This window comes from Bombina bombina, chromosome 7, assembly GCF_027579735.1.
Source record: "Bombina bombina isolate aBomBom1 chromosome 7, aBomBom1.pri, whole genome shotgun sequence".
Classification (NCBI taxonomy): Eukaryota; Metazoa; Chordata; class Amphibia; order Anura; family Bombinatoridae; genus Bombina; species Bombina bombina.
In genome coordinates this window covers 453243601-453269137 of record NC_069505.1, presented here as the reverse complement: position 1 = coordinate 453269137, position 25537 = coordinate 453243601, and the positions used below count along the sequence as shown (strand labels likewise).

Here is a 25537-nt window from a genome sequence, read left to right as displayed (position 1 = left end):
AACTAGAGAAGGGGTAAAGAAGGGGAGAAAAGATGGGGGAGGAAGAGAAGGGGGAGGGAAAAAAAAAAAAAAAAAAAAGGTCAAGCAATCAGTAATTGCTTATGGCAGGGTTTAGACTCATAGACCCTTGTACTTGGGTGCTGTGAATCTCCTCAGTTAGATCAGAGTACCTTTCCACTGTGCTTGCATCATTTCATAGGTCTCCATTTGGTTTGTTTTAAGGTAATGTAATTTTTCTAGGGCAAGCAAATCAGTCACCGAGGTGCGCCACTCCGAAATCGTGGGGATGTCGGCTGATTTCCATTTTCTGGGTATCAGTCGTTTTGCTCCTGTAAGCATTATTAGTAAGAGGGATTGGATATGTGTGCTCTTGATCTTAGGGAGCTTTAAGAAAAGGAGAGCCTCCGGCGAGGCCGGAACCCCCATTTGCAAGATATCAGACATTTGCCCGAACATGGCCGCCCAGAAACCGTTCAGGTTCGGGCAGGACCACCATATATGTAGAGGTGTCCCCACCCCACCGCAGCCCCTCCAACACAAGGGGCTAGTTGTTGGGTATAGACAATGCAATTTGTTTGGCGTGAGATACCATCTGCACTGAAGTTTTAGATGGATCTCCTGTACAGTGGCTGAGATAGAAGAGCGTTTAACCAGTCGGAATGCTTTGTGCCATTCCTCTTGTTCGTAGTCTTTGTTAAGTTCTTTGTGCCAGGTCAGTGTGTATGTGGGGAGAGGGAGGTCTGGGGGGACTGTGAGTAGCTTGTAAATAAGGGAAATCAGTCGTTTTTGAGGGGCACTGGAAATGCAGAGTTGTTCAAAGGGGGTTGGGTCTCTTGCTAGCTGTTCTTTATGTTTGTGGTGTGAGACATAATGCAGGAGTTGGTTATATCTCAGCCAGGAAGAGAAGATGTGGTTGTTTATCTCCGACATTTGGTGCTGCGATTTAAGCTTCCCGTTCTCTATCATGTTAAATAAGCATCCCTCTCTAAGGGGGTATGACAAGCAGTGTCTTTTCCCTAGCGTATAGTATGGTAGGAGTGGATTTTCGAATATCGGGAGTAGGGGAGAAAACTGTGAAGTGATGTGTACGCTAGTAGAGACTATCTTGTCCCATTCCGCAAGGATCTCTTTTAGGATAGGATACTTGTGCAATATTTTGGGGCGATGTGTTGCTGGTGTCCACGCCAGTGTGCCTACATTGTTGAGTCCTAAGATCTTACTGTCTATTTTAACCCAAGTTTTGTTATCTTCGTTTTTGGACCATTCTACTATGTGTTGTAGTATGATAGCTCTGTTGTACGCCTTCAAATCAGGGAAACCCAACCCCCCTCTATCCCTGGGGAGATACATGGTCTTTCGTGGTATACGGGGTTTCACACCCGTCCACACAAATTGCTCCAGTGCGCCTTGCAGGTGAGCTAGGTAGTCTCCCGGCAGTGGTGTAATCACTGCCTGCATGATATACAAGATCCGTGGCAGGATATTCATCTTAATGATTCCTATTTTGCCAAGCCAGGATAACGGTTTGTTCTTCCATGATGAAAGATCTCTAACTATCTCTTCTTTTAATTTTAGATAGTTGACCTTGAACAGATCTTGGTATTTGTATGGGATATGTATGCCTAGGTAGCGCAGGCTTGTTGTAGAGATCGGGACCCTATATTTCGTTCGGAGCATGTCCACCTGCTCCATCGGAGCGGTGATGTTCAATAGTTCAGATTTTCCCAAATTGAGGTGAAAGTTTGAGACTGTGCCATATAAGTCCAGCTCCCTAAGGAGTTCTGGAACTGAGGTGTCTATGCTCGTGAGGGTATATAGAACGTCGTCGGCATAAAGTGCCTGCTTGTGCTCTATATCGCCCACCTTAATGCCCTTGATCTTGTCGTTGTGCCTAATTTTATGTGCCAGGGCCTCTATGGATAAGGCAAAGAGAAGCGGAGACAAGGGGCACCCCTGCCTCGTTCCGTTTGTTATATGGAATGAGTTTGATAGTGAACCGTTTACCCTCACGCGTGCGCAAGGGGAGGAGTACAGGGCAAACACCATGTTCAGGAAAGGCTCCCCAAAATTCATTGATTCCATCACACGATGCAGAAAAGGCCAGCCGACCCGGTCGAAGGCCTTCTCCGCGTCGGTGGAGAAGAGGGCCATGGGCACACCCTCGACTCTCGCAAAGTTGACCAGTTGCAGTCGGTATAAATCCGACCTGGTCTGGGGAAACTAGATTTGGGAGATAGTTATTTAATCGATTTGCTAGGATTTTGGCCAATATCTTTACATCAGTATTTAGTAGGGAAATGGGCCTAAAATTTGCTGGGGTGGTGGGTTCCTTGCCTGGCTTGGGGATAATCGTGATATGTGCCTCTAACATAGCTTCCGACAGCTTAGGGTCATCTCTCAGATCATTAAATAGTTGTAATATGTGTGGGGCTAACACCGGGAGAAATTTCTTGTAATACCTAGGAGTGAGGCCGTCTGGGCCTGGGCATTTCCCCTTAGGGAGGTCTTTAATAGCCTTAGACAGTTCGTCCAGTGTTATTTGGGCATTTAATTTGTTCGCTTCAGGGTCAGGCAATCGGGGCAAATGTAAGTCAGATAGATATTCCCCTATTTGGTTCTCAGTTTGGGTATGCAGTTCTTCAGTTGTATGCACAGTGTTTGCTGCCTTTGTCAAGTTATATAGTTTGCTATAATATGTGTGGAAGGACTCCGCTATCTGCTTAGTGCTCTTTATCTTAGTGCCGTCCTTGGAAGTCAGGGAGTGTATATACATTTTCAGTTGTGTTCTACGAATTGATCTAGCAAGCAGTTTGCCAGGCTTATTGCCCCCTTCATGATATCTTTGTTTGGTCCTAAGCATGCGTGTGTGGAGAGCTGCTAATAGGTGGTTATTGAGTTCTTTTCTAGCCTCTATGAGAAGGCATTTTGCAGTCTGGGACGTCATGTCCCGTTTGTGTGCAGCTTCTAGTTCCGTTACCTTTTGCATAAGATTTGCGTGTTTATCCCTATATTGTCTAGTTAATCTGGCCTTATGTTTGAGAAATTCCCCGGGAACCACACATTTGTGTGCCTCCCATGTGGTTAACCGTGATGTACCCGATGGGTCATTCAGGGAAAAATATTCCGTCAAGGATCTGCAAATGTCGTCAGCTACCAAGGGGGTTTCGAGTATGGAGTCATCTAGTCTCCATATGTACGCTGTGTATTGGGATGTCAGGCCACTCTATGTTGCAGGTTACCGGCGCATGGTCCGACCAAGTGATGGAACCTATATTTGTATCAACTACCATGTCCAGTCCTGTCGAGTCCGTAAAGAAGTAGTCTATGCGAGAGTATTTGTTGTGTGGAGCAGAGTAGTATGTGTAGTCGCATTGTGATGGGTGTAGTGTCCGCCATACATCGTGGAGTTGTACGTCAGCAAGGGAGTTCTTTATGGCTTTGACTGTCTTATTGGGAACGTTGGACACCCCATTGGAAGTGTCAAGCTGCGGGTCTATAGGGAGATTTAAGTCTCCGGCCATAAATATATGCCCTTTTGAGTGGTCAAGTAGTGTTTTGAGTGCTTTTTTAACAAATTGGTGTTGAGCTACATTTGGGGCGTATATGCACACAAGGGTGATTGGGTGGTCGTAAAGTGAGCCCTTTACCAATAGGTAACGTCCATCCGTGTCTCTTTCAACTTGTGTTAGGTGGAAAGGTACTGCTTTATGTATCAAAATGCCCACCCCCCCCTTTTTTTCTGTTCCTGATGAAAAATATGCGGTGGTGTATGTGCTGTCAGACCATTTCGGCTCCCTACCCCTGCGGAAGTGTGTCTCTTGTATAAAGAGTATTTGACTGTTTAGGCGCTGTAAGTCTTTCAGAGCTATTGATCGCTTACCGGGGCTATTTAGACCCTTTGCGTTTATAGACGTCATTGTGAGGTAGTGAGATCGGAACTTACTTGGTTTACTAGCCATGCTATAGAGGAGTTATCCAAGCACAAAAAAAAAAAAAAAAAAATAGGGGGGGGGGTGGGGGGGGGTGTAGAAAAGGGTTTGAGGTTAGGAGGAAGAAGAGAGTGGTTGAGCGTTTAAGGGAAAAGTATTAAGATTGAGGGAGAGTAGGAAAGCAGGAGAGAAGAGGTAACCAAGAGAGAGTGCTTTATTTAGCTGCCCGACACCAGAGGCAGAAAAATCACAAAAATTCGTATATACACTCAGTTAACCCCCGCCAAGAGAGGAGTGGGCACACCGAGTATCAAAAAGGTAGCAAAGCAATTCACACAATAAAATTGGTGTCTATCGGGGTTGTAACCCCAGGACAGATAACTTTCATACTATACTATTGTTCTCGGCGGAGGGGAGCTCCTCCGTCAAGGTTTAAATACAAACAACGGCAATAACAAAAATATTAATGATACATGTGGGAGCTCGTTGGGTAATGTGACTTGTGGAGCCTGAGTTGGTTAAGGAGAGAGAGGGAGGAAGGGGACAAGGGGGGGGGGGGTGGGAGGGGGTGAAGAGGAGAGTGGAGACAAATAGTTATAGTTTTTCCTCCAGTGGTCGGAGTGTCTGCGGGAAGTAAATAGGGGAGGAGGTTGTGCTAAGGGGTAGGGGGGTGGGGGGAAGGGAGAGGATTGGTATGCGTCAGTGCCTCACCTTTTGGGTAGGATGTCCCACTGTAAACTGTAAACTGAGCAAAAGTATAAAACAAAACTATTCATGAGTGTGCCTGACTGGCAGGCCTAACATGATAAACATAAATGGGTGTATTTTCAACATTCATCATTATAACAAACTGTAACATTTAGACCGGATGGAGAGCAGTAAGATCTTAAACATATGCAACCCATTGGTAAAAATAGGTAACGTATATGGCAAATAAAAAGGATACATTTTTAATTGTGCTGTCGAAGCCCAGGGGAGTAATATTCAGACAGTTTTTCGTCTGACAGCAGTACTTAGTTTGGGCTTAGCAGAGTGTCTTCCTGTTATGTTTAGGTATGAACTAGTACCCTTGTTCTTGCAGGACCACTCAGTCTCACACCTTACCTCGGGTTCACTAAGATCTAACTTGTGTGAACCCTGTTATGCTCATAGATCTGAGGGTCACTACTGTAGGATACAGTGTGAAGATGGTATACAAGAGGATTGGAATGAGCTAAACAACAATATAGTATGGTAATGTAGGATAACTCGAATTCCAGAATTTAGAAAGAAACTTATTCACTTCCTAAATAGTTGCAGACTCGCATCACACACATATAAAATATTTACATAGCTTGCACACACACACACACACTTTAGTTAGAGTTGTGCAAGGTAGGTTCATTGGTCATTTACAACCGGATACAAGATTTGCAGTTGTGAGTAGTTACTGGGTTAAAGTCAGTTTAAGCACAAAAGTACATCAGTGGTTAAATGCAAAAGGGAGCAGTACCTTGAAGCATAATGTTAGGTATAGCAAAAGTCACTGTGCAAGTCTATGAAATGAATCACAAGCGGATGGGTTGATGTAACAGTTAGTACATGAAATAAACTGGTTAATAGCTTAGTATGGCAGGTAAACTTGATTACTTGAGGCAAGCAGCAACAAATGACATGAGAGGCAAGATATCCTTATTTGTATATTGGTAATACAGACCGGTAATCCTGATGGTAATATATACAAACCAACTTCCCAAATAGTATCCTCAGCGTGGAGCAAAAGCGGAGTTACCGGAGAAGTAATGCAGACAGCGAGTGCAGAGATTCAGTGAGTGTGTGTGGCGGCTGCGGTTTCACCTGGAGACAAGTCGGGCGTGACGTCACACGCCAACGGACCAGCATGCGAGTGAGCAGGAAGCGAGCAGCAGCGAGAGAGACAGGAACAGAGATGAGGTGCTGCAATACCGCAAATCTTGAGTAACAGAAATTAGTATCCGAAGCAGGGAATCCCAACTTAGACAGGAGGGAATGGCTGGGTGTGTAGCGTTCAGGAACAGTGAGAGACTGAACAAATTACCAAGCAACGTTCAACACTAGGTGGAGCCTTAAATAGCAGTATGGTAATTAGTAGTTAAAGGTACAGAATGGTAAAACCCTGACACTTCCTCAGTCAGGCTGGAGTGGGGTTCCCCTGCTTTGATGCATAGTAGATTCTGAGTTGTCCCCCTTTATGGAGAGCGCTGAATAAAAAGCTTGTGGGTCCCCTCCAGGTCTGTAAACAGCAGATCTGTTGTTATGCGTGGCGATTAATGAGACCGGGAAACCCCAGCGGTACTGCACTTTGTGATCCCTGAGGGTTTGGGTTATATGACCTAATTCTCTTCGCTTCTGTAGCGTTGTTGGTGAAATATCCGAAAACAGCTGAATCTCTTCGCCGGCGTGCATGATAACCTGCTTAGCTCTGGCACTTTTGAGGATGTCTTCTTTGTCCTTAAAATTAAGGAACCTAATTATTATGTCTCTGGGTGGGCCTTTTGGCGGGGGCTGAGGCCTTAAGGCCCTATGGGCCCTTTCCATAACAATATCAGGAGAATCCGGTGTACCTTTAATGGTTCTAAAGAGGCTCTGTAGATAGCCCTCGATAGCTGGAGGATGGATAGATTCAGTAACACCTCTGACCCTTATGTTGTTTCTACGACAACGATTTTCTAAGTCCTCCATTTTCTCAGATAGGAGCTGCATAGTGGTCTGTTGTTGCCGTAGGTCTCTGCTATTATCTTGGGCTGCTTTGGCTGTTGCTGTATAGTCCTTTTCCATCTTAGTGACCCTGTGGTCTAATGCAACCATGTCTTTTTTTAGGTCCCCGAAGAGACTGCGCATCTCCTGCAGGACACCCTGTATGTCCTCTTTGGATGATAAGTGTTGGAGATCGCTTTTAGTCAGGGGCTGGGTATGCTCTTCTATCCGTGCTGTTTGTGCACTGCTAGGTTGGGGATGTTGGTCTGCATCCATGCTGGTTGTTTGTAGGGTAGGGGTACTATCCAGCTGCTTAAGATATCGGCTCAGCGGTCTTACAGCTGTGGTTTTCTCTGTTTTGTGCGATTTTTTATTAGGCATCCCCCTTGGGAAAAGTGTATGTCAGGGTAATAAACTTTGCTGCGTATATGTCGTCCCCTCTTTTGTATATAAATATTAGGGGGCACTTGAGTATAGCACACTGTATTGGTGTATGGTAACCCGCAGGAGAAAGTAAGTGTTGGGGCCTTGCTGCTATATGACACTGCGGGTGTCTATCGGTATGTTAGCGCCCCATGTCAGGCGGGAGGCAAACTGACAGTTCACTAGGCGCTGAGGGGTGCGAGTGCAAACATAACAGGAGCCCTCAGTGGTATTGAGCCTGTCAGTATTCTATTATGTGGGAGACTGACTGTGTTCTTACCGCTGCAGCGCTGCTCTGTTCCGTCTCCTGCGCTTTTGTCCTATCGCTCTGTAGTCACGTGGGTGCTCTTTCTTGGGCTGGGTAGCCGCTCCACCTCCAAAGTGGTCAGTTCACCTCGGGTAAGTTGTATAGTTGCGGGCCGCCAGGTATGTTGCTCTTATGAGCAGGAGCAAGTGCCCAGTTGTGTCAAGCAACAGCCTCCCGGTACCTTATTGCTTCTAATTACTTCGGCCTCCTTTGCTTCCGGTGCCCCCACTGTTGCGCTTATAACGCTGTCTCTCTCCTCTCCGTCTCCCAGGTCACTTATTGAGGAGCTTTGTTGGGTTTTTTAATGCCAGGCCACTCACAAGGGTATACGAATATTTGAAGTGCTCAGAAAAGTTCATCTTATGCCGTATTTTATAGCGTTATCTGCCCTTGGGATTAGGAGCTCAGTTAGAACCCAGCCATCCGCCTGCGTGGCCAAACTCCGCCCCCCCTGGCCAAACTCCGCCCCCCCCAAGATTGTTTCATTTTACTTCTTCGTGAATGTAATGTAACTCATTTGTTCCTGTGAGGTGACTATCTTGCGGGACTTACTAACAATACAGGGTCTCAGTGGGACTCCTTTAGTATCTTGGAATCAAGGGTTAATATCTCCTGAGGGGGATTATTGAACAGGGGGTGTTAATCATGTTTGTTATGTGATTTAATCTCCTTATGTGTAGTGTTAACTGGGCTCATGGCTGTTGGAACATAGCGGCCTTTGGAAGTGACGCAACCTGTTGGTTGGGCGCGCATTTTTGGGACTGTACGGTTCACCTTGTGACCGGGCGTGTTTACATTCTGGTTTCCCATTTCCACATTCCGGACTGTGTGGCGATGGAGAAATTCTGGTCCGCTGTTGTCTGGTTCATAGGAGGTGGTGAGTGCCCCAGCCATTGTGGGTGTCAGGTACTGTCTAGATTTTTTATTATATAGTCCATCTTTTGGTATTCTTTATCCAGTTATGGAGGATTCTGATTTTGAGGTTGTTTTGGGTTCAGATTCTTCGTCCTGTGAAGAATGCGAATTGGCCCGGTTGACACATGTCAGTCAGTTATGTTTTATAGGCCATATTAGAGCGCCTTGTTCCTCGGGCTCGGGAACTCAAGGGACTGCTGAGCCATCCGCCTCTGGGGGTCCTGTCCTCTGAGAGGCGAGTTCCCTGCCGCTTCCTACTACTACACATGTTGGTAACCCAGATTATGTTTATCCCTCCTTGGTGTAATGTCCTTACATAGCAAACATTAACTCTTTATATGAATGATGCACTTGCAACTTCTAAATGTAAACTGGCACTTTATTTACTGCATGACATAGCAAGGTGCTCCTGTAGATTTGCACACAGTAATATGGATAGATACACATATATAGTCCTTTATAATGAATGGCTGCTGCACTCCTTATATTAGCAGTCCTGTACACTGTGTATGCAGCAGTATAGTAATCCAGGGTAATTTATAACTGTATAACTGCAATATAACTTATAATGTGTAACTGACAGTTCTTACTCTTCCTGACTGGCTGATGCTGTATCCTCTGCAGTGATCTGTAGCTGACATTACATTTATTAGTATCAGCAATTGTCAGAGCTCAGATTCAATCCTGGTACTTTATAACTGCATCACAAACTGTCACAAGATGGCTTCTCTGAACTGTACTGATTCTAAGCACAGCCCACTTGATGACATCATCTTTGTATGGAAGCCTCAATGTGCCTTTTGACCAAACAGGAAGTAAGCACAACACTACATCTCCTTTCCTACTTATTTTTTTTATTTTTTTTAAATAAACTTAACTTCACAACAACAACCGTAAGATAAATCAGTCTTCTCCAGCATCCTCTTGTATTGTGGACGTGAAAGCTGCTTCTTGTTTCTTACGTTGACGAAAGTTTCTCTGATATGTTGCATGTTGTCTCCGGCGAGTGTCTCTGAGATTAACTTCAGGAGACCAACGAACAACAGGTGTTCGTTGCCTGGGAGTACGAGCATGACTATTGTGGTCCTGGATAGAATTTCCTGACTCATCATTACAAGGTTCTTCTACTGAGGCTGGTATTTCTGAGTCATCTTCTGTAGTTGAGTCAGAGCCTGTGTTTGGATCATGCCAAACACCACCCCAGATATCAAAGTCATTGTCTGATTGCATTTTTAGGTGATGGTCCTCACCAGCCTGTTCTCTCCTCTCTAGCCGTGGTTGTAGTTGGTTCACATGGCGGCGACACACACCTGATGGAGTGGTTATAACATACATCTTTGGGCCCTCAACCTGGGCAACAACACCTGGTGCCCATTTTTCCTCTGTATGGTACACCCTATACCAAACCAAGTCTCCTTCTGTATAGGTCCGTGAAGGTTTTCCCACTCTCATTTTATCTTGCATGATGCGGACTGTTTCTGCTACATCTGGTGTGATTAAATCCAGCTTTGTACGGATCTTCCTGCCAAACAATAGTTGAGCTGGGGCAACTCCCGTGGTGGGGTGTTGAGTAACCCTATATTGTTGCAAAAATTTTAAAATGTTTTTAGTATTAACCTGCTTCTCTGCTTTTAGTGCTTTCAGTGCCCTTTTAAAGGTTTGGACAAATCTCTCTGCTTGCCCGTTGGTGGCTGGGTGATATGGTGCCGTCCGATGATGGTGAATTCCATTCGTATGTAAAAAATTCTGGAAGTCTTGTGACACAAACTGGGGACCATTGTCTGTGACCAGTTTTCTTGGCAACCCAAATACTGAAAAGAGTCTTTCTAATGCTGATATGACTTCAGTAGTTGTAGTCCTTGTCATTGGAATTACTTCTGGCCACTTAGAGTGTGCATCAATTATGATTAAGTATGAGATTCCATCAATAGGACCGGCAAAGTCCAAATGTAGTCTCTCCCAAGGAGTAGTAGGCCAGTCCCATGGTTGTACAGCTCCTCGTGGAAGCTGTCCTTGAGCTTGAACACACCCTTTGCATGCCATAACAAGTTCCCAATGTCCTTATCAATGCCCGGCCACCAAACATGACCCCTAGCCTTCTGTTTCATTCTGACAAGGCCTGGGTGTCCTTCATGAAGGAGTTTTAACGTAGCTTGTCGTAGCCCATTAGGAACCAGAACTCTCTCACCCCATAAAATACATCCATTTCTGAGTGTGAGTTCTTTCGCTCGTAGTATGTATGCTCGCTGCACATCACAGCCAGTTCTTGGCCAGCCATCTGTCAAATACTTTGCCAGAAGTTGTAATTCAGTATCACAAGCTGTCTCCTTTGCAATTTGTTTGGCATGTACTATACCCGTAAAACACACACTTGGAAGGCTTTCTTGAACAACTGGTAAGGAATTCATTAGTGGAAGCCTGGACATGGCATCAGCATTGCCATGGGAATCATTGGCCCGGTATTTGATGCAGTAATGATATGCTCCCAAAGTTAGAGCATACCTTTGCAATCTAGCCGCTGTAGTGGTTGAAATTCCTTTCCTTGGATTAAAGATGGTCAGCAGTGGCTTATGGTCAGTTAAAAGAGTAAATTGCCTACCATAAATATAGTTATGGAACTTCTTAACAGCCCATACAATGGCCAATGCTTCCTTGTCTAATTGGGAATAGTTCTTCTCTGCCGTCGTTGGAGAACGGGAAGCAAAGGCTACCGGTCGGTCTGTCCCATCTGGCATTGTGTGTGACAATACAGCCCCTAAACCATAAGGCGAAGCATCACATGCTATCATGAGTGGTTTCTGAAGATCATAGTGCATTAACATGCGGGAACACAGGAGTAGGTTCTTGGATTCCTGGAAGGCTTTATTGCATTCACTGCTCCACAACCAGGATCGATTTGTCTCAAGAAGCTGATGTAGTGGGTGTAACGTATGGGCTAGCTGGGGAAGAAAACGGTGGTAATAGTTAAGGAGACCAAGGTATGATCGTAGTTGTGATGCATTCTGTGGTATAGGAGCTTCTTGCAAGGCCTTGACTTTGTCATCAGCAGTGTGCAGACCATGACAATCTATAACATGGCCACAAAATTCTAATTTGTCACGCATGAAAGCACACTTCTCCAAGTTGACCTTCAACCCGTAGGTCATTAGCCGCTGCAGTACCCTCTCTACATTGTGTCGATGTTCTTCCTCCGTCCTGCCCGTGATTAACATGTCATCTAAAAGGCATTGAACATAGGGTAGTCCATTTAACAGTTCTTCCATGGTGCGTTGCCAGATGGCTGGTGCAGGAGCAATGCCAAAGACCATACGATTATATTGAAATAACCCATGGTGAGTATTGATGGTGAGTAACCTGCGGGAATCTGGATGTACTTCAAGTTGAAGGTAAGCATTTTTTAAATCAATCTTTGTGAAATGTTGTCCCCCAGCTAAGTTAGCAAAAATCTCTTCTGTTCTGGGTAATGGATACTTATCCACTGCTAACTGTTCATTCAACACCATCCTAAAGTCTCCACATATTCGGATCTGTCCATCTTTCTTTCTTACCGGTACAATAGGAGAAGCCCACTCACTACGATGCACTGGGGTTATAATCTTTAACTCTTCTAACCTCCTCAGTTCAGCATCAACTCCTGCCCTTAAAGCGAATGGCACAGTTCGTGCTTTGAAAAACTTTGGCCTTGCTCCAGGTTTTAACTGTAACCGTACCCTTTTGTTCTTAACTTTTCCCAGAACACTTTCAAACACCGGGGCATATTTGGTCTTAATGTTCTGAATCCACTGGGCACGATCAACTCCAATATGATGAACTTCACTGTTTTTGAGGCTCTCAGGCATGCCAAGGGCCCGTATCCAGTCCCTTCCATAAAGAGGTGGGCCACCTGATTTTAGTATATATAGTGTAAGATTGGCAGTTTTACTGTTTGTACACACAGATACAGATGCACACCCCAGTGGCGTCAAAACTTCTCTGGAGTATGTAGCTTCAAGGTAGTGGGCTGCAGCAATACTGGAATTTTCAGCTGTTTCCAATCTTTAATTGTCATAACTGAAACTGCAGCCCCAGTATCTAAGTCCATGGTCAAATCTTTTCCTTCAATATTAACATGAACGGTCAAAGGCTCAGACCCTGCTGTCATGGTGTATACAGTCAAACTCTGAACAGTCATTTCCTCTTCTGAGTCTGATGTGGCTCCCTTATAAGCCATGTGGTAATTTCCCTTCTTATGAGTTTTGCTTGAGACACTCTGCTGAGATCCTCTGCAAGCCTTCTTTAAGTGTCCTATTTTACCACAGCCATGACAACGAGCATTTTTAAATCTGCATTCAGAAGCTACATGATTCTGTGCTCCACATCTGTAACAGTTAATAGGCGATGCTGCTTTTGCTGAATATTTACTGGCTGGTTTAGTCTGTTGCTTCACATAAGAGAAAAATACCTGTTCTTCCTTAGTGTGAGAATGCGTCTGCAGTAAACTAGTGTCTCGTGTGGCCTGTTCCAAAACAGAAGCAATCTCTAGTGCTTTATGGAAGGTCAGGCTCTCCTCTGTCAAAAGTCGCCTTTGAATAGATTCTGTACTGATACCCATAACAAACTGATCTCTAAGGGCAATATTCAGATACTCCCCAAAAGCACAGGTGCTGGCCAATTTCTTTAAACTGATTGCAAATGTAGATACAGTCTCTTGTACCCCTTGGCGCCTGCTATAAAACTTGAACCGCTCAGCAATCTCTAATGGCCGTGGTTGGAAATGTTGTGTTAAGATCTGTATTATTTCAGACAAAGACTTGGTGGCTGGCTTTGCTGGGTGTAGCAGATCTTTTAGAATCTCATATGTTTTAGCACCAATAGTTGTCAGACAGACAGCAACAGACTTAGTATCTCCAATGTCATTGGCAAGTAAATACTGCTGTAGCCTTTCAGTCCAGGAAACCCAGTTATCTGTTTCAGGGTCAAATTCTTTTAATGCTCCAAATACAGCCATTATAGCGTGAGTTTGTGGTAGTATACTCGTCGCCAGATGTAATGTCCTTACATAGCAAACATTAACTCTTTATATGAATGATGCACTTGCAACTTCTAAATGTAAACTGGCACTTTATTTACTGCATGACATAGCAAGGTGCTCCTGTAGATTTGCACACAGTAATATGGATAGATACACATATATAGTCCTTTATAATGAATGGCTGCTGCACTCCTTATATTAGCAGTCCTGTACACTGTGTATGCAGCAGTATAGTAATCCAGGGTAACTTATAACTGTATAACTGCAATATAACTTATAATGTGTAACTGACAGTTCTTACTCTTCCTGACTGGCTGATGCTGTATCCTCTGCAGTGATCTGTAGCTGACATTACATTTATTAGTATCAGCAATTGTCAGAGCTCAGATTCAATCCTGGTACTTTATAACTGCATCACAAACTGTCACAAGATGGCTTCTCTGAACTGTACTGATTCTAAGCACAGCCCACTTGATGACATCATCTTTGTATGGAAGCCTCAATGTGCCTTTTGACCAAACAGGAAGTAAGCACAACACTACACTTGGTGGGTGGCTTGTTCCCCCCGGAGGTTGCAGCACGTTTTCGCTTTCACATACTTTTGGCGATTGCTTGTCTACAAAGTCCAGATGTTTATTTGCGCTTGTGCTCGTGCCCTATTATCCCAGGTCCCCCGGCCATTGGAGGGCCTGTACAGTTCCCTGCGGGTGTAGCTGTCCCTGAGTGTTGTGCTTTTCGTTACAGACTGGCACGCCTTTGTGTTTTACTCAGACACGTTGTTAGGGGACCCTATCCTTAATGGATACAAAACTCCTCAGTCTTCTACTTCGAATAGCTCACCTCATTAGAAATGAGGGGATGATGTAATCTCCTGAAAGTCTTGTTTATTGAGATCCTTCCCAGTTTTTTGAAAGAACAGGGTCCCGTTGGGTTGGTCCTGCGGGTATGTCTGTTTCTTTTTGGGCGTTACCCTACGGGTTGCCTTCTATTTGATTTAATCCGGTTAGGATGATATTTATATTCTGATTCTGTTTCCTTAGGGGACTTTTTCTGGGATCGATACTCGCTGTTACTTCTGCGGATGTTCGTTACGGGACATGTTTAGTCCTATGTTGTCTGTTTTCCTTTCTCCCTATCTGAGGGCGAATTTGGGCAGTTTGACAGTTAGGACTCTGGTTGCAGGCTGGTCCTGCTTGGGTTCTGATCTTCTGTCTCGTGGCCTGTTCAGACACGTGGCGCCTGTTCTACCTGGCTGGTCCGGTTGTGACGCTGAGTGCTCACATTATTATTTGTGTTTTCTTGTTTCTTTTTATTTTACAAGTTTCAGCTAAGCATTCTGAAGAGGATTTGTAGGTCCGTGAGGCAGGAAGAATTGTTTCAGTCCTTATTCGCCTTCAATCTGGTTGACTGGGTCAGTGGAGTTCCACTGTGCCACTCTCTGTTGCTTCCGATAATCTTGGGGACCTAGAGTTTTTCCTTCACCACGTGGCTGGAAAGTTGGAGGATTTAGCGCCTCCTGTCCGCCGGTCTGAGCGGGTTTGGCCTTTCAGAGGCTCTGGGAATTGTCCTTTTGGGACTTGTTCCTTTAGTGGTTCTCTTACTTCTTGAGACCTTTTTGGACTTTGTCTGTTTTCTCCTTGTGGGTTAGGTCACCTTATGGGGACCTGGTCTTCCCTTCGGTAGGTGGTTGTTCCCTTTTAGGGACATTGGGCAGTGTGGTCTCTCTGGACTCCATTTAGGGGTTCTTTCCCGGAGTTAAGGATGCTCTGCATCTTTTTCCTTGGGTTTGCCCTCTGATTGGTATCTGAGGTGACGTGGAGACTAGCCGTTGCTCTGTTCGGGTGACTTTGTCCTCGAGGTATCCCCTTGTTTTTGAAAGTCAGGGTGTTGTTTGGACGCCTGTTAGGCTCTAGAGTCTTGTATGACCTTGTGATGCCTTAGCTCCTTTGGAGTATTGGACTCCTGCAAGGGGTGGTCTCTTCCCTTTGGGTCGGGACTTGCAAGGGAATCTTGCTCTTGTTTCCGGGTTATCTTGGATATTCCCCTGTGGGTCTGTATTTTATATCAGACGGGGTACTTAGGTCCCGGGATAATGTTTGTTTTAAACATTTGTGGGGCTCGGGCCTCTTCCGGTTGATTGAGTGTTTAGCTCAGTGTTTTCACTTAGTGGATCCCGCTGTGGGATGTTACCGGATTCTTATGATCCCAGGGCTGGTTCGGGATGCTTCAGTTTCAGGGAACTTGGGGCTATGACCTTGGGTCTGGCTGGTTGATCTGTTTACAACTTGACCAGGTTTTCTGAGCGCCAATGCTCCTTGGAGCTTGCCTTGTGCTTGAACGATACAGTTTCCCTTGGGGCAACCAGCTGAGGTAACCTGATGGTTAGCTGGGCTGTCTCTTAAGGGGTTCTTCCATGTTCACCTGTGACGTAGGCTTGATTTTTTTATTGGTTCAGCCTATGGCTTCATGTCTTGTGGGCAGGCGCTCTATCCTTATCGGTGCTTTCCTTTTCGGGGGGCTAGTTTCCTCCTTACGGAGGCGTGGTTCCTATTTTATGGGCCTCTCCTGTGTACAGGAAGTTGGAACAGATGTTTTTATCTTGTTCGGAGAACGGTCTGCTCTCCGAGTTATTCTGGTCCATCTGGGGAGCTGCTGGATCCGCATTGAGTTGTACGTTGGTTTGTTAAATCTCATTGGGTCTACAGCCTTGTTCGACTGTCTCTAAGGAGTTTTTCAGGTTGGCATCCAAGCTCTGTTGGAATGGTTGAGTGCATTATTTCACCTTTTTTGGGGGGGCTGGTGTTGGGGTTCTTTCTGTTCCCCTGCTTTTTCGGATCTTCTGTTGCTTGGACTGGTCCGGCTGGGAGCAGAATCTGAGATCTGTTGTTCCTCCTCGGGTCTTGGAGGTGCAAGTGGGCCTCTGAGGTTCGGTGCTTCTCCCTTTTTGGGATCTGTGAGTAGGTTTGGTGGCTTTGGATTGCATAGAGTGTGCCCTCTGTTTTGGAGGTTTAGCAATCTGATATCTTGTTCTGCCGCTCTTTACTTCTCGGCAAGTATTTTCTTTCTGTGTCATCATGATGATGGCAGCGTGTTCTTGGCTCAGGTGTTTACCTCTTCTGGGTTGCTACACGTATTGCTTCTGCATACTTCAGTATTCGGAGTTTCTGACGATTTGAGGACTCCGTCTTCAGTGGTCTTTTTAGGTGCAGTCGCACAATGTTGAGAGAAGTTTCTTCTCTGTTCTGATGCTCGGTCCTTATCCTTGTGGTTTCTGTTTGGTCTGGGCGTTGCCTCCCCTTGTTTGTCAGTACCCTTTTGGGTCTCTGTGAGCTTGGCTCGATCTTAGGGTTTTTCCTTTTATGGATTTTGTTGTAACCTTTTAAGAACCACTGTGGTTCTTCCTTGCCTTATCCCTTTGGGAGTTTTTGGCTGTTGTTCCCTTTCTGGCACCTTTTCACCCTGATATTTCTTCTAGTGGGGGGATGAGGGAAGTTGGAGGAGTATTTAAGCCTTTGACTGGGTTGTCTTTGCCTCCTCCTGGTGGCCAGGTTCTGAATTCCCAAAAGTAATGAATGCAGCTGTGGACTCTTTCTATCTGAAGAAAAGAAAATTATCAGGTAAGCATAATTTTTTTTTCATGTTTTCAGCTACTTAACTGCAAAGGGCTCCAATGCACTTATATATATGTCTATATATGTATTCATATGTATTTATGTGTTTATATGTGTGTATATGTCTACCCCAAGGCAGAACATACTGCAATGTGCGATCTCATCTCAGAAAATTTACAGTTTCTGCAGAAAATAATTTTTGCCTGCACTTTTAATTTCTGCCTGCATGTGTTACCGTTCCGTTCTATCTCAATGTAAATATTTACTACGTTCCTCTCTTTTCAATTTCCTCCCCCTTCCTGAACTCCAGTGCGGTACAGGGTAACCGCACATTGCAGAAAAGGTAAGTCGTCAGGGCTTAACAAATTTATTCTAGGAGCCAACCAAATTACTTAGCAGACAGATTTTTTTTCTGTTCTTTAATGTGTGTGTGTATATATATATATATATATATATATATATATATATATATATATATATAATGTGTGTGTGTATGTATGTATGTGTATATATGTATCTGTGTGTGTATATATATGTATGTATATATGTATCAGTGTGTGTGTATGTATCTGTGTGTGTGTGTCTTTGTGTTTGTGTATGTATGTATCTATGTGTGTGTATTTATCTGTGTATGTATCTGTGTATATATGTGTGTGTGTGTGTGTGTGTGTGTGTGTGTGTGTGTGTGTGTGTGTGTGTGTGTATGTATGTATGTATGTATCTCTGTGTGTGTGTGTATGTATGTATCTGTGTATGTATCTGTGTGTGTGTATATGTATGTATCTGTGTGTATGTATGTATCTCTGTATGTCTGTGTGTGTATGTGTATGTATGTCTGTATGTATCTGTATGTATGTCTGTGTGTATATATGTGTTTGTATATATGTATATGTATGTATGTCTGTATGTGTATATGTGTGTTTGTGTGTGTATATATGTGTGTATGTGTATGTCTGTATGTATCTGTATGTATGTCTGTGTGTGTATATATGTATTTTGTGTGTGTGTATGTATGTGTGGGTATGTCTGTGTGTATGTGTGTGAGAATGTATATGTGTGTGTGTCTGTCTATATGTATGTGTGTATATATGTGTATCTCGGGAATAGTCTAAACCATCCCTTTTTATTCTTTCTGCTAGGTCTTGGAATATGTATCCTTTAACTGTTTTTAATATTGAACTTTGGGAATCTGTTCCTAAAGTAGATGGGTTATTTCTACCTTGGCTTAGCGTACTTCTATACCTTTGGAAGTTAGCCTTTTCTTTTAAGACCCTTTAGTTAGGACGTTAGATTTCTTCCTTAGGAGGGTTTTCTTTTTAGACCAGCAGTTTCTTTTGCTGGTCTGACTGCTGCTTCTTCCGTTTCGTTAATAGTCTTTCTGAGCAGTTTTCTGTTGATCCTGTTAGTAAAGCTTTTTTTGATCTTTTGGAATCGCTTTAGTACGCTAATGCTTTCATTTATGATACTTTTTTTTTTTTTTACATTATTTAGATGAATTCTAAGCATGTCTTTGGCAGTACTTTTCAGTAGGGTTTTATGGTTAAAGTCTTGGTATGCTGATATGTTTTTTGTTTTTAAATCCAGGCTTTTATCTCTCTATTTTTTTAGGGAAAGATGTTGTTTGTTCTGGATGGACTCTATTATCTCTACTGTGTCTAGAAGTAAGGACGCTTTTCTTCTGATTTCTGCAGTTCATATTCCAGGAGTGAACATCTGGGAAGTTCATTTTCTCAGTTGTCAGTCTTTGCATCAAGGAGAGTGGTCTCTCCATCGTAATGTTTTCTATCAAAAAGTTGATCTTTGGGGTCTTCTAAAGATAGATCTGATGGCCTCTTGGTTAAACAACAAACTTTTCAGGTACTATGTGAGGTCTAGGGATTCTCATGGGAGTTTATGGGTGCTTTGGTAGCTCCATGGTCGTTTTGACTGGCCTATGTTTTTCCCTTTCTGGTTCTTCTTGCCAGAGTGATTGCCACGATCAGGCAAGAAGAACAATCTGTAATTCTGATTGCTCCAGTTTGGCCTTACAGAATTTGGTATGCAGACATAGTTCAGATATCCAAATTCCCACCATGTTCTCTTCCTTTGCATCAAGACCTTCTGTCTTAAGGTCCGTTTTTTCATCAGGATCTCTAAGCTTGATGGCATGGCTATTGTACATTTAGTTCTTAGACAGAGAGTTTTTTCTTATGTTTTTTGGAGACTTTCATACAGGTCTTCAAGCCTGTGACTAGGAAGATTAATCATAAGGTCCGGAGGGTCTTTATTTCTTTGTGTATGTTTTTTTTTTCTTGGTATTCTTTTTTTTTCAGTATGGAATTTTTGTTCCACTGGCATTCTTGGTTTTGTTCAAGCTTTGGCTAGTATTAAGCCTGTAATTAACTGGTTTCTCTTCCTTGGAATTTAAATTTGATATTGACGGTTTTGCAGGCTCCTCCGTTTCAGCCTATGCATTATATTTAACTTATTTCTTGGAAGGTTTTGCTTCTTTTGGCTATTACTTCCACTAGAAGAGTATTTGAGTTGTCTGCTCTTTCATGTGTTTCTCCTTCTCATATTTTTTTTCATCAGAACAAGGCAATTTTGAGAATCACATTTTTTTATTTTTTTTTACCTATGGTTGTGTCCTTGGATTATATAAATCATGATTTTTTTTTGTCCCTTCTTTGTGTCATAGTCCTAAGATTTCTTCAGTGAGGCTTCTTCATAACTGGGATGTTGTTGGAGCTTTGAATAATTATGTAGTTGCTTCTAAGGATTGCAGACATACATAGTAATATAGTAGATGAGGTTGAAAAAAAGACTGAAGTCCATCGAGTTCAACCTATAGAAATCTAATATACTTACAAAAAAGCTCCAGTTGAGCTTAAATTAATCCCATTAAAAGGTGACCCATTTAACACAAAAAAATCATATCCATGAATTCTGTTTCTAGCCAGAAATGTATCCAAACCATTTTTAAATGTATCTAACGTATAGGCATTCACTACCTCCTTTGGTAATGGGTACCACAATTTTATTGCTCTAACAGTGAAAAAAGCATTTCCATTGCAGGAGATTAAATCTCCTTTCCTCCAGCCTTAAATTGTGACCTCTAATCACAAACAATTTTCTTGGAATAAACAGAGCTTCTGCCATCTCTGTATATGGACCTTGAATATATTTATATGAAGTAATCATGTCGCCTCTCAAGCACCTTTTATCTAGAGAACACAGACCCAGTTTAGCTATCCTCTTCTCATAGCTTAAATTCTCCATTCCCCTCAATAGCTTTGTGGCCCTTCTCAGAACTTTTTCAAGGTCTGCAATGTCTTTTTTTTTAGATTGGTCCCCAGAACTGCACTCCATACTCAAGGTGAGGTCTTACCAGAGATCTATATAGTGACAGAATTATGCTTTCCTCCTATGAATCAATGCCTCTTTTAATACATGCTAGTATCTTATTAGCCTTAGAAGCCGCTGTCCTGCATTGTACACCCATCTTTAGCTTGTTATCTATTACTACTCCCAAATCCCTTTCCTCCTCTGTTTGGCTAAGTCTTGCACATTTAAATAATTCATTGCCTGCTTATTTTTACTCCCAAAATGTAGAACCTTGCATTTTTCCGTATTAAATCTCATTTTCATTTACCTGATTCTAATTTTTGAAGATCCCCTTGTAATGAAAGTTCATCCTGCTCTGACCTTACTTAACTTAGTATCATCTGCAAAAATAGAGATGTCGCTATTTAATCCTTGCTCCAAGTCATTTATAAAAATATTAAATAGAACAGGGCCCAGTACTGATCCCTGGGGGACTCCACTGATTACCTTTGTCCAGTCTGAGTATGATCCATTCACTACTACTCGTTGCTCCCTATCTTTTATCCAGTTATTTATCCATAAGCTAACATTTTCATCTATTCCCAGTCCCTTAATTGTATCAAATGCCTTTGCAAAATCTAAGTATATCACATCAACTGATTCCCCTTTATCTAACTTCTAGTTTCTTTATTTTATTTTCTGGTTTCAGGAATAGGCATAACGATACTGTTGTTTCTTTTACCTCTTGATTGTATCTTTTGATCTATAAGGTTTACTTGGAGGTGGGATGCCTACTCTTAAACTGGTTACGACTCATTCTTCCAGATCAGCTGCCCCTTTTTGTTTGTTTTTTAAGAATGGGGCTTCTGTTGACCAGATTTGCAAGGCAGCTTCTTTGTCTTTTTTGCATTCTTTTTCAATTTTTTTTTCAATTTTTGGTGATTTTGCTTTTTCTGGTGCTGCCTTTCGTAGTAAAGTCCTTTAGGCAGGTCTATTTTGGAGTAATGGGCCGTGGACTCTCACCACTTGTATGAAAGAAAACATAATTTATGCTTACCTGATAAATTTCTTTCTTTCATTGTGGTGAGAGTCCACAAGACTCCACCCTGATATTTTGATGTTGGTTTATTTTTGTGCACATCTTTTTTCTCTATTCCTTTTTTTTTGCTCTAGTTTCTTCTCCTGCCTTATTGGCTTGGCTATGCGTCAAACTAGTTTCCAGTAGGGTGAAAGGGGTTTTATAGAGCTCTTGAGGTTTGGGAATCTTGGCCTCCTCCTAGTGCAGGGAAGAGTAATTCTCAGGAGTAATGGATTGTGGACTCTCATCACCGTTAAAGAAATTAATTTATCAAGTAAGCATAAATTATGTTTTTAGTATTGAGGTTCAACCTGTATTGAAATAAACAGATTCTTAAATTTTGTTTAACCTACCTATCTAAATTAAAAGCATCAATGTGATATTTCTCTTAAAGATAATTTTAACATAACTTAATATACTCTCATTGTGTTTATTTTCAGCGGATCAGTCGATGAGCTCATATAGTTCTTGTCAAGGATGGAGCGCTGATGACTCTCTTGGTTTCTTTAAAGATCCACAAAGCCATATGGTGAATAAACCATTTTCGTGTTTTGTATGTGGGAAATGTTTTACCCACAAATCCCATCTTATTACTCATCAGAAAACTCATACAGGAGAGAAAGCATTTTCATGTTTTGTATGTGAACAAAGTTTTACTCAGAAACCAAATCTTCTTGACCATCTGAAAATTCATACAGGAGAGAAAGCATTTTCATGTTCTGACTGTGGGAAATGTTTTACCCAAAAATCAAATCTAATAAGACATCAGAACATTCATACAGGAAAGAAAGCATTTTCATGTTCTGAATGTGGGAAATGCTTTAACCAGAAAACACATCTTGTTGCTCATCAAAAAATATATAAACATGAGAAATCATTTCCCTGTTCTATATGTGGAAAATGTTTTACCCAAAAATCAGTTCTTATTGACCATCTGAAAATTCATACTGCAGAGAAAGCATTTTCATGTTCTGTATGTGGGAAATGTTTTATCGAGGAATCACTTCTGAATGACCATTTGAAAACTCATACAGGTGAGAGAGATTTTTCATGTTCGGAATGTGGGAAAAGTTTTAAATTAAAGTCATGTCTTTTTAGACATCAGCAAACTCATACAGAAGAAGACGTTTCATGTTCTGAATGTGGGGCATGTTTTAATCAGAAATCAAAACTGATTGCTCATCAGAAAATACATAAACGTGAGAAATCCTGTTCCTGTCCTATTTGTGGGAAATGTTTTAAACAGAAATCACATCTTATTAGGCATCAGAAGATTCATACTGGAGAGAAAGGATTTCCATGTAATGAATGTGAGAAATGTTTTAACCAGAAATCAAATCTTATTGCTCATCAGAAAATACATATACGTGAGAAATCATTTTTTTGTTCTGAATGTGGGGACTGTTTTTCCTTGAAACCAGATCTTGAAAATCATCAAAAACTTCATACAGGAGAAAAAGTATTTTTGTGTACTGACTGTGGGAAATGTTTTACATTGAAATCAAGACTTACTACACATCAGAAAATTCATACTGGAGAGAAAGCATTTTCATGTTTTGTTTGTGGGAAATGTTTTAACCAGAAAGCAAATCTTCTTGCTCATCAGAAAATTCATACAGGAGAGAAAGCCTTTTCATGTTCTGAATGTGGGAGATGTTTTACTCATAAATGGGTACTTATGAGACATCAGAAAATTCATACAAGAGAGAACTCTAATAGTAGTGGTTAATCCCACTTTAGCAAATGCTAATGTCTCCTCCTTGTCTGATGGAAACAGAAGCAGGTTTTATAAATGCTCCACAAGTTTTTTTGTTTGTTTTTTGCATGTGGTAGATAACTAATACTATACATATCCCTGTAGTATCATAAATACAACACACCTCAACTCAGTGATTTTTTCTGATGAATTCTACTAGCATGAGGGTTAATTTAAGGAGTTTACCAAAAATATTGTATGTATCCTTAAAGGGACAGTGCACTGTAAACCTGGCTTCCCCTTAATGTGTTCACAATGACTTATACCAGCTGAAGGGTATAAAATGTATTAGAAATTGCTTTTTGTAAATGAAATATCTGAATTTGCTCTTTGAAACCACAACCTAGCAAAATAGACTAAGCTTGCAGAAAGATCAGCCATTCTTATCTTATCTCTATCTCAATGTAGAGCGAACGATAGAAAATTAACATTTTAGAACATTATCTCTCACACCCGCTGTTATTGTAATTTCTTCTGTATATGTAGGGATACCACAGGCAAAATCAGCTAATCCAAATGCCCATATAAAGACACCGAAGCTATTTGTAAAGAGTTCAATACACCCCAGCAGGTAAAATGGATCACTGTGAATAAATTAAAGGGGAGAAAAATTAGGGTAAACTTAACCTTTATGAATTACAGCAGTTTTCATATATAACACCCCCCTGTCAGGGGATCAAAACTAATGTAATTATAAACCCATGGAGATCCCCAAGTTCTGTGTTTTCTCCCTAGTAATGTTTGGTCGGGCCTTTACTGAAGCTGTCTTACATTTCTGCTTGTTTGTGGGTCTTCATGGCTTCAGCAAGTGAAATGCATATTCAGTCAGTTGGCTGACTTGGCCATTCAAGGATATTCCAGTTCTTTGCTTTGAAAAACTCTTTGGTTGGTATTGCAGTATGTTTTGGGTCTTTGTCCATGTGCTCTGTGAAGCTCTGTCCTATCAGTTTTGCTGCATGTGGCTGAATCTGAACAGACAGTACAGCCCTATACACTTCGGAACTCACCCTACACATGATCAATCGTGACGCATTACACTGACAGCCTTACATGCCCATGCTATAACACTACCTCCACCATGTTTTAAGGATGTGATGTGTGCCTCAGATCATGAGCCTATTCGTACCCTTTTCCATACACTTCTCTTCCCATGATTCTGGTACAGGTTGATATTAGATTTACCTGTCCAAAGAATATTGTTCCAGAACTGGGCATGCTTTATATATATATATATATATATATATATATATATATATATATATATATATATATATGACAAAGTCTAATCTGGCATTCCTGTTTTTGAAGCTTACCAATGGGTCTGCATTTACTTCATGAAGTCTTCTGTTGATTTGCCACCTTACGAAGAGTGTTCTTGACTTGGCTAGATGTTGTGAAGGACGTTTTTATTCACTAAATTAATCATTTTGAGATCATCTACCGTAGTTTTTTTCCATAGTCGTCCAGGCCTTTTGGTGTAGCTGAGCTCACCAGGGCATTCCTTTTTTTTTAAGTATATATTAAATGATTGATTTGGCTACTCCTAATGTTCCTGTGATGGGTTTGTTCTATGTATTCTGCCTAATGATCACCTGCTTTACTTGCACAGATTGTTGGACCTCATATTGAGAGTTGATAGCAACAGCTTCCAAATTCAAATTCCACATTTAAAATTAACTCCTAAACTTTTAATTATTTAGGGCTTGATTATGAGTGGAGCATTATTTATCGCTCCAACTCGAGGGTTAACTCTGCTAGAAGTAAGCTTTTTGCTTGCACCGGGTAGTGCACGTATTACAAGTTGAAAGTATAATGTTCGCACAAGCGATAACACGACATGCATGAAAAGCCAAACTGGAATATCTCAGCCACGTTAACATATTCAATCATAGACTTCAATGGAGCACGGAAAGTGGTAAAACAACTAACACCCAACAAGCGAATGAGTTAATTTTTTTTAACTTGCGCCACTCGTAATCTAGACCTTTATTGTTAATGAAATAACAAGGGACCAACCCACACCTAACCATAAAACAGCTTCTTAGTAATTAGCCAATTACTTTTGGTCACTTGACAAGGAGGGAGCTATATATCTAAAAAGTGCTGTAATTCCTAAACTATTCACTCAATTTCGATGTAAATTAAGTCTTTACTTTAAGCCCAAATTCATTATATAACTTTAGCTTCAATATTTTTTTTCTAAAAGCTAAAATAAATATAAATACTTATGGACCTAACTGTATGTTATTGAGCACCTGTTTAGCTAGCTGTTGTTGACTTGTCTACTACGCAAATGTAGGAATAGTATATTACTGCATTGATATTTGATGTATATATACTAATGTTGCATTGGTGCTGTGCTATGATTTTTGATTTGTTTTGTACCTTGAACCTTGGTCTCAGTGTAATTCTTGTGTTTGTAAAATCTTAGAAATATTATTTTTAGGGAACTATATGCTTTTGAAGTTTGGGAACAGTTAATTAAAACC

The 25537-nt window shown here is 41.8% G+C and overlaps 1 protein-coding gene across 1 annotated transcript in view; it reads left to right on the top strand.

Annotated features, from left to right (window-relative positions):
- Positions 1–23177, top strand: part of LOC128666700 (zinc finger protein 250-like) — a 174206-nt gene extending 151029 nt beyond the window's left edge. Inside the window, exon 14 of the mRNA XM_053721439.1 lies at positions 21733–23177. Coding sequence (XP_053577414.1) covers positions 21733–23021 — 1289 coding nt within the window. The 3' untranslated portion in view covers positions 23022–23177. The remainder of the gene's footprint in view (positions 1–21732) is intronic.
- Positions 23178–25537: the final 2360 nt, after the last annotated feature.